This window comes from Pseudophryne corroboree, chromosome 12 (genome assembly GCF_028390025.1).
Source record: "Pseudophryne corroboree isolate aPseCor3 chromosome 12, aPseCor3.hap2, whole genome shotgun sequence".
Lineage (NCBI taxonomy): Eukaryota > Metazoa > Chordata > Amphibia > Anura > Myobatrachidae > Pseudophryne > Pseudophryne corroboree.
Window position 1 is genome coordinate 8222502 of NC_086455.1, and position 16627 is coordinate 8239128.

Here is a 16627-nt window from a genome sequence, read left to right on the forward strand (position 1 = left end):
CTAGAAGACAGGAGCCCCTGCTAGGATCATCTACCCTTACGTCATGTGGCCGTCTCCACCTGTGTGCGCCTCCGCTGTCAGCAGCTGCACGGCTGGCACACTTAATAGGAGCCTTGTGTTCCCGGAGACGACATCTGTGTTAGGAGTCAGCTGCAGTCAAGTGCAAATCCCCCTTTCTGTACGGACACGCCACACCAGCTCCCTGTCCTGCAGAATATACAGCGTCCTGGATCCTATATAGCCCCTGTCCTGCAGAATATACAGCGTCCTGGATCCTTTATAGCCCCTGTCCTGCAGGACATACAGCATCCTGCATCCTTCATAGCCCCTGTCCTGCAGGACATACAGCATCCTGCATCCTTCATAGCCCCTGTCCTGCAGGACATACAGCGTCCTGCATCCTTCATAGCCCCTGTCCTGCAGGACATACAGCGTTCTGGATCCTTTATAGCCCCTGTCCTGCAGGACATACAGCATTCTGGATTCTTTATAGCCCCTGTCCTGCAGAACATACAGCGTTCTGGATCCTTTATAGCCCCTGCTCTGCAGGACATACAGCGTTCTGGATCCTTTATAGCCCCTGTTCTGCAGGACATACAGCGTTCTGGATCCTTTATAGCCCCTGTCATGCAGGACATACAGCATTCTGGATTCTTTATAGCCCCTGTCCTGCAGAACATACAGCGTTCTGGATCCTTTATAGCCCCTGCTCTGCAGGATATACAACGTTCTGGATCCTTTACAGCCCCTGTCCTGCAGGACATACAGCTTCTAGATCCTTTATAGCCCCTGTCCTTCAGGACATACAGCGTCCTGCATCCTTTATAGCCCTTGTCCTGCAGGACATACTGCATTCTGGATCCTGTATAGCCCCTGTCCTGCACGACATACAGAATTCTGGATCCTTTATAGTAGAGATGAGCGGGTTCGGTTTCTCTGAATCCGAACCCGCACGAACTTCATGTTTTTTTTCACGGGTCCGAGCGACTCGGATCTTCCCGCCTTGCTCGGTTAACCCGAGCGTGCCCGAACGTCATCATGACGCTGTCGGATTCTCGCGAGACTCGGATTCTATATAAGGAGCCGCGCGTCGCCGCCATTTTCACACGTGCATTGAGATTGATAGGGAGAGGACGTGGCTGGCGTCCTCTCCATTTAGATTAGGAGAGAGAGAGAGAGATTGACCTGAGGCTGATACTGTAGAAGAGAGTGCAGAGTTTAGTGACTGACCACAGTGACCACCAGCAGTGCAGTTGTTTTATTTAATATATCCGTTCTCTGCCTGAAAAAAACGGTACACACAGTGACTCAGTCACATACCATATCTGTGTGCACTGCTCAGCCCAGTGTGCTGCATGCCTGCATCATCTATGTATATATTATATATCTGACTGTGCTCAGCTCACACAGCTTATAATTGTGGGGGAGACTGGGGAGCACTGCAGTGCCAGTTATAGGTTATAGCAGGAGCCAGGAGTACAAGACAGTCACATACCATATCTGTGTGCACTGCTCAGCCCAGTGTGCTGCATCATCTATGTATATATTATATATCTGACTGTGCTCAGCTCACACAGCTTATAATTGTGGGGGAGACTGGGGAGCACTGCAGTGCCAGTTATAGGTTATAGCAGGAGCCAGGAGTACATATTATATTAAAATTAAACAGTGCACACTTTTGCTGCAGGAGTGCCACTGCCAGTGTGACTGACCAGTGACCTGACCACACTGACCACCAGTATAGTTAGTAGTATACTATATTGTGATTGCCTGAAAAAGTTAAACACTCGTCGTGTGACTTCACTTGTGTGGTGTTTTTTTTTTTTATTCTATAAAAAACTCATTCTGCTGACAGACAGTGTCCAGCAGGTCCGTCATTATATAATATATATACCTGTCCGGCTGCAGTAGTGATATATATATATTTTTTATATCATTATTTATCATCCAGTCGCAGCAGACACAGTACGGTAGTTCACGGCTGTAGCTACCTCTGTGTCGGCACTCGGCAGTCCATCCATAATTGTATACCACCTACCCGTGGTTTTTTTTTCTTTCTTCTTTATACATACATACTACTACATCTCTTTATCAACCAGTCTATATTAGCAGCAGACACAGTACAGTACGGTAGTTCACGGCTGTGGCTACCTCTGTGTCGGCACTCGGCAGTCCGTCCATAATTGTATACCACCTACCCGTGGTTTTTTTTTCTTTCTTCTTTATACATACATACTACTACATCTCTTTATCAACCAGTCTATATTAGCAGCAGACACAGTACAGTACGGTAGTTCACGGCTGTGGCTACCTCTGTGTCGGCACTCGGCAGTCCGTCCATAATTGTATACCACCTACCCGTGGTTTTTTTTTCTTTCTTCTTCATACATACATACTACGACATCTCTTTATCAACCAGTCTATATTAGCAGCAGACACAGTACGGTAGTTCACGTCTGTAGCTACCTCTGTGTCGGCACTCGGCAGTCCGTCCATAATTGTATACTAGTATCCATCCATCTCCATTGTTTACCTGAGGTGCCTTTTAGTTGTGCCTATTAAAATATGGAGAACAAAAATGTTGAGGTTCCAAAATTAGGGAAAGATCAAGATCCACTTCCACCTCGTGCTGAAGCTGCTGCCACTAGTCATGGCCGAGACGATGAAATGCCAGCAACGTCGTCTGCCAAGGCCGATGCCCAATGTCATAGTACAGAGCATGTCAAATCCAAAACACCAAATATCAGTAAAAAAAGGACTCCAAAACCTAAAATAAAATTGTCGGAGGAGAAGCGTAAACTTGCCAATATGCCATTTACCACACGGAGTGGCAAGGAACGGCTGAGGCCCTGGCCTATGTTCATGGCTAGTGGTTCAGCTTCACATGAGGATGGAGGCACTCAGCCTCTCGCTAGAAAAATGAAAAGACTCAAGCTGGCAAAAGCAGTAGCACCGCAAAGAACTGTGCGTTCTTCGAAATCCCAAATCCACAAGGAGAGTCCAATTGTGTCGGTTGCGATGCCTGACCTTCCCAACACTGGACGTGAAGAGCATGCGCCTTCCACCATTTGCACGCCCCCTGCAAGTGCTGGAAGGAGCACCCGCAGTCCAGTTCCTGATAGTCAGATTGAAGATGTCAGTGTTGAAGTACACCAGGATGAGGAGGATATGGGTGTTGCTGGCGCTGGGGAGGAAATTGACCAGGAGGATTCTGATGGTGAGGTGGTTTGTTTAAGTCAGGCACCCGGGGAGACACCTGTTGTCCGTGGGAGGAATATGGCCGTTGACATGCCTGGTGAAAATACCAAAAAAATCAGCTCTTCGGTGTGGAACTATTTCAACAGAAATGCGGACAACAGGTGTCAAGCCGTGTGTTCCCTTTGTCAAGCTGTAATAAGTAGGGGTAAGGACGTTAACCACCTCGGAACATCCTCCCTTATACGTCACCTGCAGCGCATTCATAATAAGTCAGTGACAAGTTCAAAAACTTTGGGTGACAGCGGAAGCAGTCCACTGACCAGTAAATCCCTTCCTCTTGTAACCAAGCTCACGCAAACCACCCCACCAACTCCCTCAGTGTCAATTTCCTCCTTCCCCAGGAATGCCAATAGTCCTGCAGGCAATGTCACTGGCAATTCTGACGAGTCCTCTCCTGCCTGGGATTCCTCCGATGCATCCTTGCGTGTAACGCCTACTGCTGCTGGCGCTGCTGTTGTTGCTGCTGGGAGTCGATGGTCATCCCAGAGGGGAAGTCGTAAGCCCACTTGTACTACTTCCAGTAAGCAATTGACTGTTCAACAGTCCTTTGCGAGGAAGATGAAATATCACAGCAGTCATCCTGCTGCAAAGCGGATAACTGAGGCCTTGACAAATATGTTGGTGTTAGACGTGCGTCCGGTATCCGCCGTTAGTTCACAGGGAACTAGACAATTTATTGAGGCAGTGTGCCCCCTTTACCAAATACCATCTAGGTTCCACTTCTCTAGGCAGGCGATACCGAGAATGTACACGGACGTCAGAAAAAGACTCACCAGTGTCCTAAAAAATGCAGTTGTACCCAATGTCCACTTAACCACGGACATGTGGACAAGTGGAGCAGGGCAGGGTCAGGACTATATGACTGTGACAGCCCACTGGGTAGATGTATGGACTCCCGCCGCAAGAACAGCAGCGGCGGCACCAGTAGCAGCATCTCGCAAACGCCAACTCTTTCCTAGGCAGGCTACGCTTTGTATCACCGCTTTCCAGAATACGCACACAGCTGAAAACCTCTTACGGCAACTGAGGAAGATCATCGCGGAATGGCTTACCCCAATTGGACTCTCCTGTGGATTTGTGGCATCGGACAACGCCAGCAATATTGTGTGTGCATTAAATATGGGCAAATTCCAGCACGTCCCATGTTTTGCACATACCTTGAATTTGGTGGTGCAGAATTATTTAAAAAACGACAGGGGCGTGCAAGAGATGCTGTCGGTGGCCAGAAAAATTGCGGGACACTTTCGGCGTACAGGCACCACGTACAGAAGACTGGAGCACCACCAAAAACTACTGAACCTGCCCTGCCATCATCTGAAGCAAGAAGTGGTAACGAGGTGGAATTCAACCCTCTATATGCTTCAGAGGTTGGAGGAGCAGCAAAAGGCCATTCAAGCCTATACAATTGAGCACGATATAGGAGGTGGAATGCACCTGTCTCAAGCGCAGTGGAGAATGATTTCAACGTTGTGCAAGGTTCTGATGCCCTTTGAACTTGCCACACGTGAAGTCAGTTCAGACACTGCCAGCCTGAGTCAGGTCATTCCCCTCATCAGGCTTTTGCAGAAGAAGCTGGAGACATTGAAGGAGGAGCTAACACGGAGCGATTCCGCTAGGCATGTGGGACTTGTGGATGGAGCCCTTAATTCGCTTAACAAGGATTCACGGGTGGTCAATCTGTTGAAATCAGAGCACTACATTTTGGCCACCGTGCTCGATCCTAGATTTAAAGCCTACCTTGGATCTCTCTTTCCGGCAGACACAAGTCTGCTGGGGTTGAAAGACCTGCTGGTGAGAAAATTGTCAAGTCAAGCGGAACGCGACCTGTCAACATCTCCTCCTTCACATTCTCCCGCAACTGGGGGTGCGAGGAAAAGGCTCAGAATTCCGAGCCCACCCGCTGGCGGTGATGCAGGGCAGTCTGGAGCGACTGCTGATGCTGACATCTGGTCCGGACTGAAGGACCTGACAACGATTACGGACATGTCGTCTACTGTCACTGCATATGATTCTCTCACCATTGAAAGAATGGTGGAGGATTATATGAGTGACCGCATCCAAGTAGGCACGTCACACAGTCCATACTTATACTGGCAGGAAAAAGAGGCAATTTGGAGGCCATTGCACAAACTGGCTTTATTCTACCTAAGTTGCCCTCCCACAAGTGTGTACTCCGAAAGAGTGTTTAGTGCCGCCGCTCACCTTGTCAGCAATCGGCGTACGAGGTTACATCCAGAAAATGTGGAGAAGATGATGTTCATTAAAATGAATTATAATCAATTCCTCCGCGGAGACATTGACCAGCAGCAATTGCCTCCACAAAGTACACAGGGAGCTGAGATGGTGGATTCCAGTGGGGACGAATTGATAATCTGTGAGGAGGGGGATGTACACGGTGATATATCGGAGGGTGATGATGAGGTGGACATCTTGCCTCTGTAGAGCCAGTTTGTGCAAGGAGAGATTAATTGCTTCTTTTTTGGGGGGGGGTCCAAACCAACCCGTCATATCAGTCACAGTCGTGTGGCAGACCCTGTCACTGAAATGATGGGTTGGTTAAAGTGTGCATGTCCTGTTTTGTTTATACAACATAAGGGTGGGTGGGAGGGCCCAAGGACAATTCCATCTTGCACCTCTTTTTTCTTTTATTTTTCTTTGCGTCATGTGCTGTTTGGGGAGGGTTTTTTGGAAGGGACATCCTGCGTGACACTGCAGTGCCACTCCTAAATGGGCCCGGTGTTTGTGTCGGCCACTAGGGTCGCTAATCTTACTCACACAGTCAGCTACCTCATTGCGCCTCTTTTTTTCTTTGCGTCATGTGCTGATTGGGGAGGGTTTTTTGGAAGGGACATCCTGCGTGACACTGCAGTGCCACTCCTAAATGGGCCCGGTGTTTGTGTCGGCCACTAGGGTCGCTAATCTTACTCACACAGTCAGCTACCTCATTGCGCCTCTTTTTTTCTTTGCGTCATGTGCTGATTGGGGAGGGTTTTTTGGAAGGGACATCCTGCGTGACACTGCAGTGCCACTCCTAAATGGGCCCGGTGTTTGTGTCGGCCACTAGGGTCGCTAATCTTACTCACACAGTCAGCTACCTCATTGCGCCTCTTTTTTTCTTTGCGTCATGTGCTGATTGGGGAGGGTTTTTTGGAAGGGACATCCTGCGTGACACTGCAGTGCCACTCCTAAATGGGCCCGGTGTTTGTGTCGGCCACTAGGGTCGCTAATCTTACTCACACAGTCAGCTACCTCATTGCGCCTCTTTTTTTCTTTGCGTCATGTGCTGATTGGGGAGGGTTTTTTGGAAGGGACATCCTGCGTGACACTGCAGTGCCACTCCTAAATGGGCCCGGTGTTTGTGTCGGCCACTAGGGTCGCTAATCTTACTCACACAGTCAGCTACCTCATTGCGCCTCTTTTTTTCTTTGCGTCATGTGCTGATTGGGGAGGGGTTTTTGGAAGGGACATCCTGCGTGACACTGCAGTGCCACTCCTAAATGGGCCCGGTGTTTGTGTCGGCCACTAGGGTCGCTAATCTTACTCACACAGTCAGCTACCTCATTGCGTCTCTTTTTTTCTTTGCGTCATGTGCTGATTGGGGAGGGTTTTTTGGAAGGGACATCCTGCGTGACACTGCAGTGCCACTCCTAAATGGGCCCGGTGTTTGTGTCGGCCACTAGGGTCGCTAATCTTACTCACACAGTCAGCTACCTCATTGCGCCTCTTTTTTTCTTTGCGTCATGTGCTGATTGGGGAGGGTTTTTTTGGAAGGGACATCCTGCGTGACACTGCAGTGCCACTCCTAAATGGGCCCGGTGTTTGTGTCGGCCACTAGGGTCGCTAATCTTACTCACACAGTCAGCTACCTCATTGCGCCTCTTTTTTTCTTTGCGTCATGTGCTGATTGGGGAGGGTTTTTTGGAAGGGACATCCTGCGTGACACTGCAGTGCCACTCCTAAATGGGCCCGGTGTTTGTGTCGGCCACTAGGGTCGCTTATCTTACTCACACAGTCAGCTACCTCATTGCGCCTCTTTTTTTCTTTGCGTCATGTGCTGATTGGGGAGGGTTTTTTGGAAGGGACATCCTGCGTGACACTGCAGTGCCACTCCTAAATGGGCCCGGTGTTTGTGTCGGCCACTAGGGTCGCTAATCTTACTCACACAGTCAGCTACCTCATTGCGCCTCTTTTTTTCTTTGCGTCATGTGCTGATTGGGGAGGGTTTTTTGGAAGGGACATCCTGCGTGACACTGCAGTGCCACTCCTAAATGGGCCCGGTGTTTGTGTCGGCCACTAGGGTCGCTAATCTTACTCAAACAGTCAGCTACCTCATTGCGTCTCTTTTTTTCTTTGCGTCATGTGCTGATTGGGGAGGGTTTTTTGGAAGGGACATCCTGCGTGACACTGCAGTGCCACTCCTAAATGGGCCCGGTGTTTGTGTCGGCCACTAGGGTCGCTAATCTTACTCACACAGTCAGCTACCTCATTGCGCCTCTTTTTTTCTTTGCGTCATGTGCTGATTGGGGAGGGTTTTTTGGAAGGGACATCCTGCGTGACACTGCAGTGCCACTCCTAAATGGGCCCGGTGTTTGTGTCGGCCACTAGGGTCGCTAATCTTACTCACACAGTCAGCTACCTCATTGCGCCTCTTTTTTTCTTTGCGTCATGTGCTGATTGGGGAGGGTTTTTTGGAAGGGACATCCTGCGTGACACTGCAGTGCCACTCCTAAATGGGCCCGGTGTTTGTGTCGGCCACTAGGGTCGCTTATCTTACTCACACAGTCAGCTACCTCATTGCGCCTCTTTTTTTCTTTGCGTCATGTGCTGATTGGGGAGGGTTTTTTGGAAGGGACATCCTGCGTGACACTGCAGTGCCACTCCTAGATGGGCCAGGTGTTTGTGTCGGCCACTAGTGTCGCTTAGCTTAGTCATCCAGCGACCTTGGTGCAAATTTTAGGACTAAAAATAATATTGTGAGGTGTGAGGTATTCAGAATAGACTGAAAATGAGTGGAAATTATGGTTTTTGAGGTTAATAATAATATGGGATCAAAATGACCCCCAAATTCTATGATTTAAGCTGTTTTTTAGTGTTTTTTTAAAAAAACACCCGAATCCAAAACACACCCGAATCCGACAAAAAAAATTCGGTGAGGTTTTGCCAAAACGCGGTCGAACCCAAAACACGGCCGTGGAACCGAACCCAAAACCAAAACACAAAACCCGAAAAATTTCAGGCGCTCATCTCTACTTTATAGCCCCTGACCTGCAGGACATGCAGCATTCTGGATCATGTATAGCCCCTGTCCTGCACGACATACAGCATTCTGGATCCTTTATAGCCCCTGTCCTGCAGGAACGACAGCGTTGTGGATCCTTTATAGCCCCTGTCCTGCAGGACATATAGCGTTCTGGATCCTATATAGCCCCTGTCCTGCAGGACATACAGCATTTTGGATTCTTTATAGCCCCTGTCCTGCAGGACATACAGCATTCTGGATCCTGTATAGCCCCTGTCCTGCACGACATACAGCATTCTGGATCCTTTATAGCCCCTGTCCTGCAGGACATACAGCGTTCTGGATCCTTTATAGCCCCTGTCCTGCAGGACATACAGCATTCTGGATCCTGTATAGCCCCTGTCCTGCACGACATACAGCATTCTGGATCCTTTATAGCCCCTGTCCTGCAGGACATACAGCGTTCTGGATCCTTTATAGCCCCTGTCCTGCAGGACATACAGCGTTCTGGATCCTTTATAGCCCCTGTCCTGCACGACATACAGCATTCTGGATCCTTTATAGCCCCTGTCCTGCGCGACATACAGCATTCTGGATCCTTTATAGCCCCTGTCCTGCACGACATACAGCATTCTGGATCCTTTATAGCCCCTGTCCTGCGCGACATACAGCATTCTGGATCCTTTATAGCCCCTGTCCTGCACGACATACAGCGTTCTGGGTTCTGTATAGCTCCTGTCCGCAGGACATACAGCGTCCTGGATCCTCTATAACCCCTGTGCTGCAGGACATACAGCGTTCTGGATCCTGTTAATTTGGAGTTAATTAAAAATCTCTAACAATATAATCGCACATGTTTTATCCCCTAGTAACTGATAGTAGTTACAGGCGCCCGTAGCCGCTGCAGTTTGGATGGCCAGCTAGACAGTTTCAGACCTAACGATGCTGACCCCAAATTGTACAGAATAGAGGGCCATCCGATCTTAGATGGGGCAGACCATTATTGACATCTATTTATATAGCACTAGCATGTTCCGTTGCACTGTATAATAATAATATGATGTAGGAGGTTGGACCAGGATAGCATCTGACAGTGTATATGGTCACCGTCTAATGCAGACATTCCGCCTGCGCTCCAGGCTTCCTTAGGATTTGGTCTTTTCCGTGAGCCAAACTTTTCGTCCATCAGACTGGGTCATAGACAGCATGTCAGCGACTCGCAGCCAGCACGGCAAAGCCATGCGCTGATAGAGGTAGAGGGCAGCACAGTAAGCCAGTGCGCCATCCTCGGGCGTCCCATTCATAAAGACCATGCACAGCTGGTACGTCTGTCAGCCCATCATGGTTGCAGCTGTTTCTCATGTGTGATGACTGATCCACTTTAGTCATCAGACCCCACATTGCGCCTCCTAGGACGGGTCTATGTCACCTTCATGAGGTGTAATAAAGATATTTAAGTTCTAATGGTCCGTTCCCATGGCCCTATGTCTAACCCCCACATTCTGGCCCTCAAGAACGGTCAGGGTTGACCGAGTCTATTGGAGCTGACTGCACTCAGCTGAGAGCTCGTGATTCGGGCGACACAGACGCTGTAAGCTAACCGTTCCAAACTCCACACAATGGACCTATTGTAAGATGTCACAGGAGAAGATCTTCCCGTCTGCCTCATCCATCTCATTACCGGCCCTCCAGTTTCGGCATACGTCATCTCCCCTCAGGGCACCCCAGACTGGCCCAAGTCCTGATAGTTGCCATGTTTCTGTCAGAGTGCCCTCACCTCCCCCTCTTCTCCTCATACTCATCCATCTAATGTTCCAGTGTCCATTGTCCATGTCATAAACGCCTGTTTATTAGATAAATCATCCTAATGGAGTGTAATTCCAACATGTCTGCTTAACACTGCCCACTCTGTGCCTCATGCCTCAGTGGTGCCACTAGTTCTTTGGCAGGGTACCCATGCTCAGCTCATAAAATGGCAGCCTCTGGTGCGTGAAGGTGACGGGTCCACAGTAATCATGGGATTCTGCCAGTCTGTGCATTCTATAAAGCAGTTATGATGTGGCGCCCACCTCCACTGGGAGGCGGTTCCTGGTATCCTTCCTCCTCTCTATAATTCAGATTTATCATCCCCCATAACCCCCTGTTGCAGTTCCTCAGGTTGCAACACTTTTTCCCCTCATAAAATCTAAGTTTTGGAAGCCGAGATGGGTCTGTAGTGTTCTGGGCCTGGGTGTCTGCTCGGGCCTGATCTGCACTAGACTCGCACATAAGGAGGGGTTTCCGGCCTCTATTTATACATGAGGAAGTAGGTTCCTATCCTAAAACAACTATGAAAGGTTAACCCTGTGCTTTCGGAGTGGTGCCTGAGGTGTGTACGCCACACCCAGCTCTGTATAGAAGATTTGTTTAACCCGTCATTCAATAATACCATATATTTATAGTATATGTTGGTTACTCTTTTTTTATTAAACTTTTTTTACTCATAAACATTAATAGATAAATTGAAATTACAGTTAACATAATATAATATTTTTACCTAAAGAAATATTATTTTTGAAATTAAAATCTAGGTGCTTAGGGCCCAACCACCAACACTTGATTCTTGGCCTGTAAATCAGAACGCATCCCTGTTCATACAGCTCCCACACCTGCTGCCAGCGACTATACGGGTTTTTTTTTGGAGTCCGAGAAAAGGAGGGCATCCCACCGGGAACTGCTGCAAAACAATTTCCTGTCTGTAAACCACTACAGAGAGCAGACAGGTTTTGTTTTGTGACTCAGTAACGCCAAGGGACAGGGCGTGCTTAACTTTAATTATAAATATGATAGTGTAAAAAATATATCTGATAATTTGGGACACTTTTCAGGTGGGCAGCAGCAGTGTGGGGGCAGCCATTTTGTGTGGCAGGACTAGCATTCAGCCCTTACAAGGAGCTTTTTGCGTCATAGCCAGGGCTGGCATTATTAAGTACATATTACTTTGTGCTGCAGGGAAGAATTGAGAATGAATTTAGAACCAAAAGCCTCATTTTATGTCCTCAACTGACCTGATCTGATCAGTTATTATGGGCAACACCTTTTTGAAAGCCCGTTTGAAGTTTTGTAGAGAGGTGGATAGTAGTCTGATGGGGAGTGGGAGGGAGTTCCAGAGATAGAGAGCAGAACGTGCAAAATCTTGGAGGTGGGAAGAAGTAATCTCCCAGTGAATGTAATAATTTCACACGTGTGTGTTTACCTGGTTTTTGGGTGTGCACAGACAGTAGTTTAAGCAAACCACAAAATGGCCGCCACACAGGAAGCTCTGTGACGCAAGCTGGAAGGGTGTAAAATATGCTACAATCCAGGAAATAATAGCTGTATATAGCGGGAAGCTGACACTTCAAACTGAAAAGGGGTCATATACATTGAGACAATAGTTAGTACACTGATATAGAATATGTGACCACTGGTGCAAGAACTGTTTAGTCCATAGTCAGCCATTTTCCTGAAGATATTTTCTGAATAAAGGAAACCATAAGTTTTCCAGTTGGATTATCTGATATAAACGTACTGGAGAGCGAGTTCTGATTTTCCTTACGGTAGAACAGATGTCTGATATAGATAACGTTCAGGGTTGTGGCCCAGCCATTTGTACATTGGTAGCGCAGGTGTTTTACCAGTACCACCATTTTGTGTCCCTGTGTGCAAGCGATGACTGCATCAGCCGAACATTGGTGACTCTACAGCAGTTGTACATCTAAAAGTCACAGGCTGACCTGTTGTGCTGGTACTTGTAGTCCAACAATATCTGGAAGCCACATTTCCTACCTCTGTCCTATGTAAAATGTAAACAATATAGAAAATTCTCACAGATCTAGAAGACTGTGGAGCGTTATACTAGCACGAGGTCGTCAGTCTGCTTTATGAAGCCAGAGAACTGGAGAAAAGCCATTTATGTTCTGTTTCCTCCCCCCAGCCTGCAGTGTTACCATACACAACCGTTGCAAGGACGCCCTGCCCAGCTGCACTAAGGTGAAGCAGAAGGTAAGTACCCAGCATGCTTTATAACAGGGGGTGGGTGGTGGGTGTTGGGGTAACAATCAATGAATAAATATACACGTCACCTATTTCTTTTCCCCTTCCCTTTCCCAGCAACAGAAAGCCGCTTTTCTGAAGAATAGTTCTGCGCTACAGAATGTGTCCTTGCGGAATAAAAGTAAGTGTAATTGCGGCCAGCGCAGGATTAGGGGTCTGATACGATTTGTTACCTCATTTACATGTGCATCAGATGTAGCCAGATGTTTATTTTTAGAGAACAAATACATCAAAATGAAATGTCATTAATTTATCACAATAAATCAGTATTGTTAGAGCGTAAGAGGCAGGATAGCTAAAATATTGCGTTTTATCACAGTGTTTGTCAATGTAATCACAGCTGAGCGGAACTGGATAGGTGTATGTATGACTGCACAACACAGTGTAGGAATGTCATCATGGCACAGTGTAGGTATGGTGGCACGGTGTAGGTATGGTGGCACGGTGTAGGTATGGTGGCACAGTGTAGGTAGGACGACACTGCACAGTGTAGGCATGACAGCACGGCACATCACACTGTAGGTATGGCGGCACGACACAGCGTAGGTATGACGGCATAGCACAGGTATGACGTCACAGCACAGTGTAGTTATGACGGCGTGGCACAGCACAGTGTGTGTATGACTGCACGGTACAGCACACTGTAGGTATGACAGCACATCACACTGTAGTTATGGTTGCACAGCATAGGTATGGCAGCACGAGACAGTGTAGTTATGACGGCGTGTTGCAGCACAGTGTAGGTATGACAGCACAGTTCAGCACACTGTAAGTATGACAGTACGGCATAGCACAGTGTAGGTATGATATCAATAGCATGGTATAGCACAGTGCAGGTATGACGGCATGGCACACTGTAGGTATGACAGTACAGTATGGCACAGTGAAGGTATGACAGTACAGTACAGCACAGTGTAGGTATGATGGTTCAGCACAGTATAGGTATGATGGTACAGCACAGTGAAGGTTTGACAGTAAAGTACAGCACAGTGTACGTATGACAGTACAATACAGTGTAGGTATGATGGTACAGCACAGTGTAGGTATGACGGCATGGCACAGTGAAGGTATGACAGTACAGCACAGTGTAGGTATGATGGTACAGCACAGTGTAGGTATGACAGTACAGCACAGTGTAGGTATGATGGTACAGCACAGTATAGGTATGATAGTATGGTATAGCACAGTGTAGGTATGATGGTACAGCACAGTGTAGGTATGACAGTACAGTACAGTACAGTACAGTGTAGGTATGATGGTACAGCACAGTGTAGGTATGACAGTACAGCACAGTGTAGGTATGACAGTACAGCACAGTGTAGGTATGACAGTACAGCACAGTGTAGGTATGACAGTACAGCACAGTGTAGGTATGATGGTACAGCACAGTGTAGGTATGATGGTACAGCACAGTGTAGGTATGACAGTACAGCACAGTGTAGGTATGATGGTACAGCACAGTGTAGGTATGACAGTACAGTACAGCACAGTGTAGGTATAATGGTACAGCACAGTGTAGGTATGATGGTACAGCACAGTGTAGGTATGATGGTACAGTACAGTGTAGGTATGATGGTACAGCACAGTGTAGGTATGACAGTACAGCACAGTGTAGGTATGACAATACAGCACAGTGTAGGTATGATGGTACAGCACAGTGTAGGTATGATGGTACAGCACAGTGTAGGTATGACAGTACAGCACAGTGTAGGTATGATAGTACAGCACAGTGTAGATATGATGGTACAGCACAGTGTAGGTATGACAGTACAGCACAGTGTAGGTATGATGGTACATCACAGTGTAGGTATGACAGTACGGTACAGCACAGTGTAGGTATTACAGTACGGTACAACACAGTGTAGGTATTACAGTACAGTACAGTGTAGGTATGATGGTACAGCACAGTGTAGGTATGACAGTACAGCACAGTGTAGGTATGATGGTACAGCACAGTGTAGGTATGACAGTACAGCACAGTGTAGGTATGATGGTACATCACAGTGTAGGTATGACAGTACGGTACAGCACAGTGTAGGTATTACAGTACAGTACAGCACAGTGTAGGTATGACAGCACAGCACAGTGTAGGTATGACAGTACAGCACAGTGTAGGTATGATGGTACATCACAGTGTAGGTATGACAGTACGGTACAGCACAGTGTAGGTATGACAGTACGGTACAACACAGTGTAGGTATTACAGTACAGTACAGTGTAGGTATGATGGTACAGCACAGTGTAGGTATGACAGTACAGCACAGTGTAGGTATGACAGTACAGCACAGTGTAGGTATGATGGTACAGCACAGTTTAGGTATGATGGTACAGCACAGTGTAGGTATGACAGTACAGCACAGTGTAGGTATGACAATACAGCACAGTGTAGGTATGATGGTACAGCACAGTGTAGGTATGATGGTACAGCACAGTGTAGGTATGACAGTACAGCACAGTGTAGGTATGACAATACAGCACAGTGTAGGTATGATGGTACAGCACAGTGTAGGTATGATGGTACAGCACAGTGTAGGTATGACAGTACAGCACAGTGTAGGTATGACAATACAGCACAGTGTAGGTATGATGGTACAGCACAGTGTAGGTATGATGGTACAGCACAGTGTAGGTATGACAGCACAGCACAGTGTAGGTATGACAGTACAGCACAGTGTAGGTATGATGGTACATCACAGTGTAGGTATGACAGTACGGTACAGCACAGTGTAGGTATGACAGTACGGTACAACACAGTGTAGGTATTACAGTACAGTACAGTGTAGGTATGATGGTACAGCACAGTGTAGGTATGACAGTACAGCACAGTGTAGGTATGACAGTACAGCACAGTGTAGGTATGACAGTACAGCACAGTGTAGGTATTACAGTACAGTACAGTGTAGGTATGATGGTACAGCACAGTGTAGGTATGACAGTACAGCACAGTGTAGGTATGACAGTACAGCACAGTGTAGGTATGATGGTACAGCACAGTTTAGGTATGATGGTACAGCACAGTGTAGGTATGACAGTACAGCACAGTGTAGGTATGACAATACAGCACAGTGTAGGTATGATGGTACAGCACAGTGTAGGTATGATGGTACAGCACAGTGTAGGTATGACAGTACAGCACAGTGTAGGTATGATAGTACAGCACAGTGTAGGTATGATGGTACAGCACAGTGTAGGTATGACAGTACAGCACAGTGTAGGTATGATGGTACATCACAGTGTAGGTATAACAGTACGGTACAGCACAGTGTAGGTATTACAGTACAGTACAGCACAGTGTAGGTATGACAGCACAGCACAGTGTAGGTATGATGGTACATCACAGTGTAGGTATGACAGTACGGTACAGCACAGTGTAGATATGACAGTACGGTACAACACAGTGTAGGTATTACAGTACAGTACAGTGTAGGTATGATGGTACAGCACAGTGTAGGTATGACAGTACAGCACAGTGTAGGTATGATGGTACAACACAGTGTAGGTATGACAGTATGGTACAGCACAGTGTTGGTATGACAGTACAGTACAGTGTAGGTATGATGGTACAGCACAGTGTACATATGACAGTACAGCACAGTGTAGGTATGATGGTACAGCACAGTGTAGGTATGATGGTACAGTACAGTGTAGGTATGACAGTACGGTACAGCACAGTGTAGGTATTACAGTACAGTACAGCACAGTGTAGGTATGACAGTACGGTACAACACAATGTAGGTATTACAGTACAGTACAGTGTAGGTATGATGGTACAGCACAGTGTAGGTATGATGGTACAGCACAGTGTAGGTATGACAGTACAGTACAGCACAGTGTAGGTATGACAGTACGATACAGCACAGTGAAGGTATGACAGTACGGTACAGCACAGTGTAGGTATGACAGTACAGTACAGCACAGTGTAGGTATGAGTACAGTACAGCACAGTGTAGGTATGATGGTACAGTACAGCACAGTGTAGGTATGACAGTACGATACAGTACAGTGTAGGTATGACAGTACGGTACAGCACAGTGTAGGTATGACAGTACAGTACAG

The 16627-nt window shown here is 47.3% G+C and overlaps 1 protein-coding gene across 7 annotated transcripts in view; it reads left to right on the forward strand.

Moving 5' to 3' along the window:
• Window positions 1-16627, forward strand: part of ARHGEF2 (Rho/Rac guanine nucleotide exchange factor 2) — a 210371-nt gene that overhangs the window by 165029 nt on the left and 28715 nt on the right. For all 7 annotated transcript variants that reach the window (XM_063946869.1, XM_063946870.1, XM_063946872.1 and 4 more), the window contains 2 exons: window positions 12453-12520; window positions 12629-12692. In XM_063946869.1, coding sequence (XP_063802939.1) covers window positions 12453-12520; window positions 12629-12692 — 132 coding nt within the window. The remainder of the gene's footprint in view (window positions 1-12452; window positions 12521-12628; window positions 12693-16627) is intronic.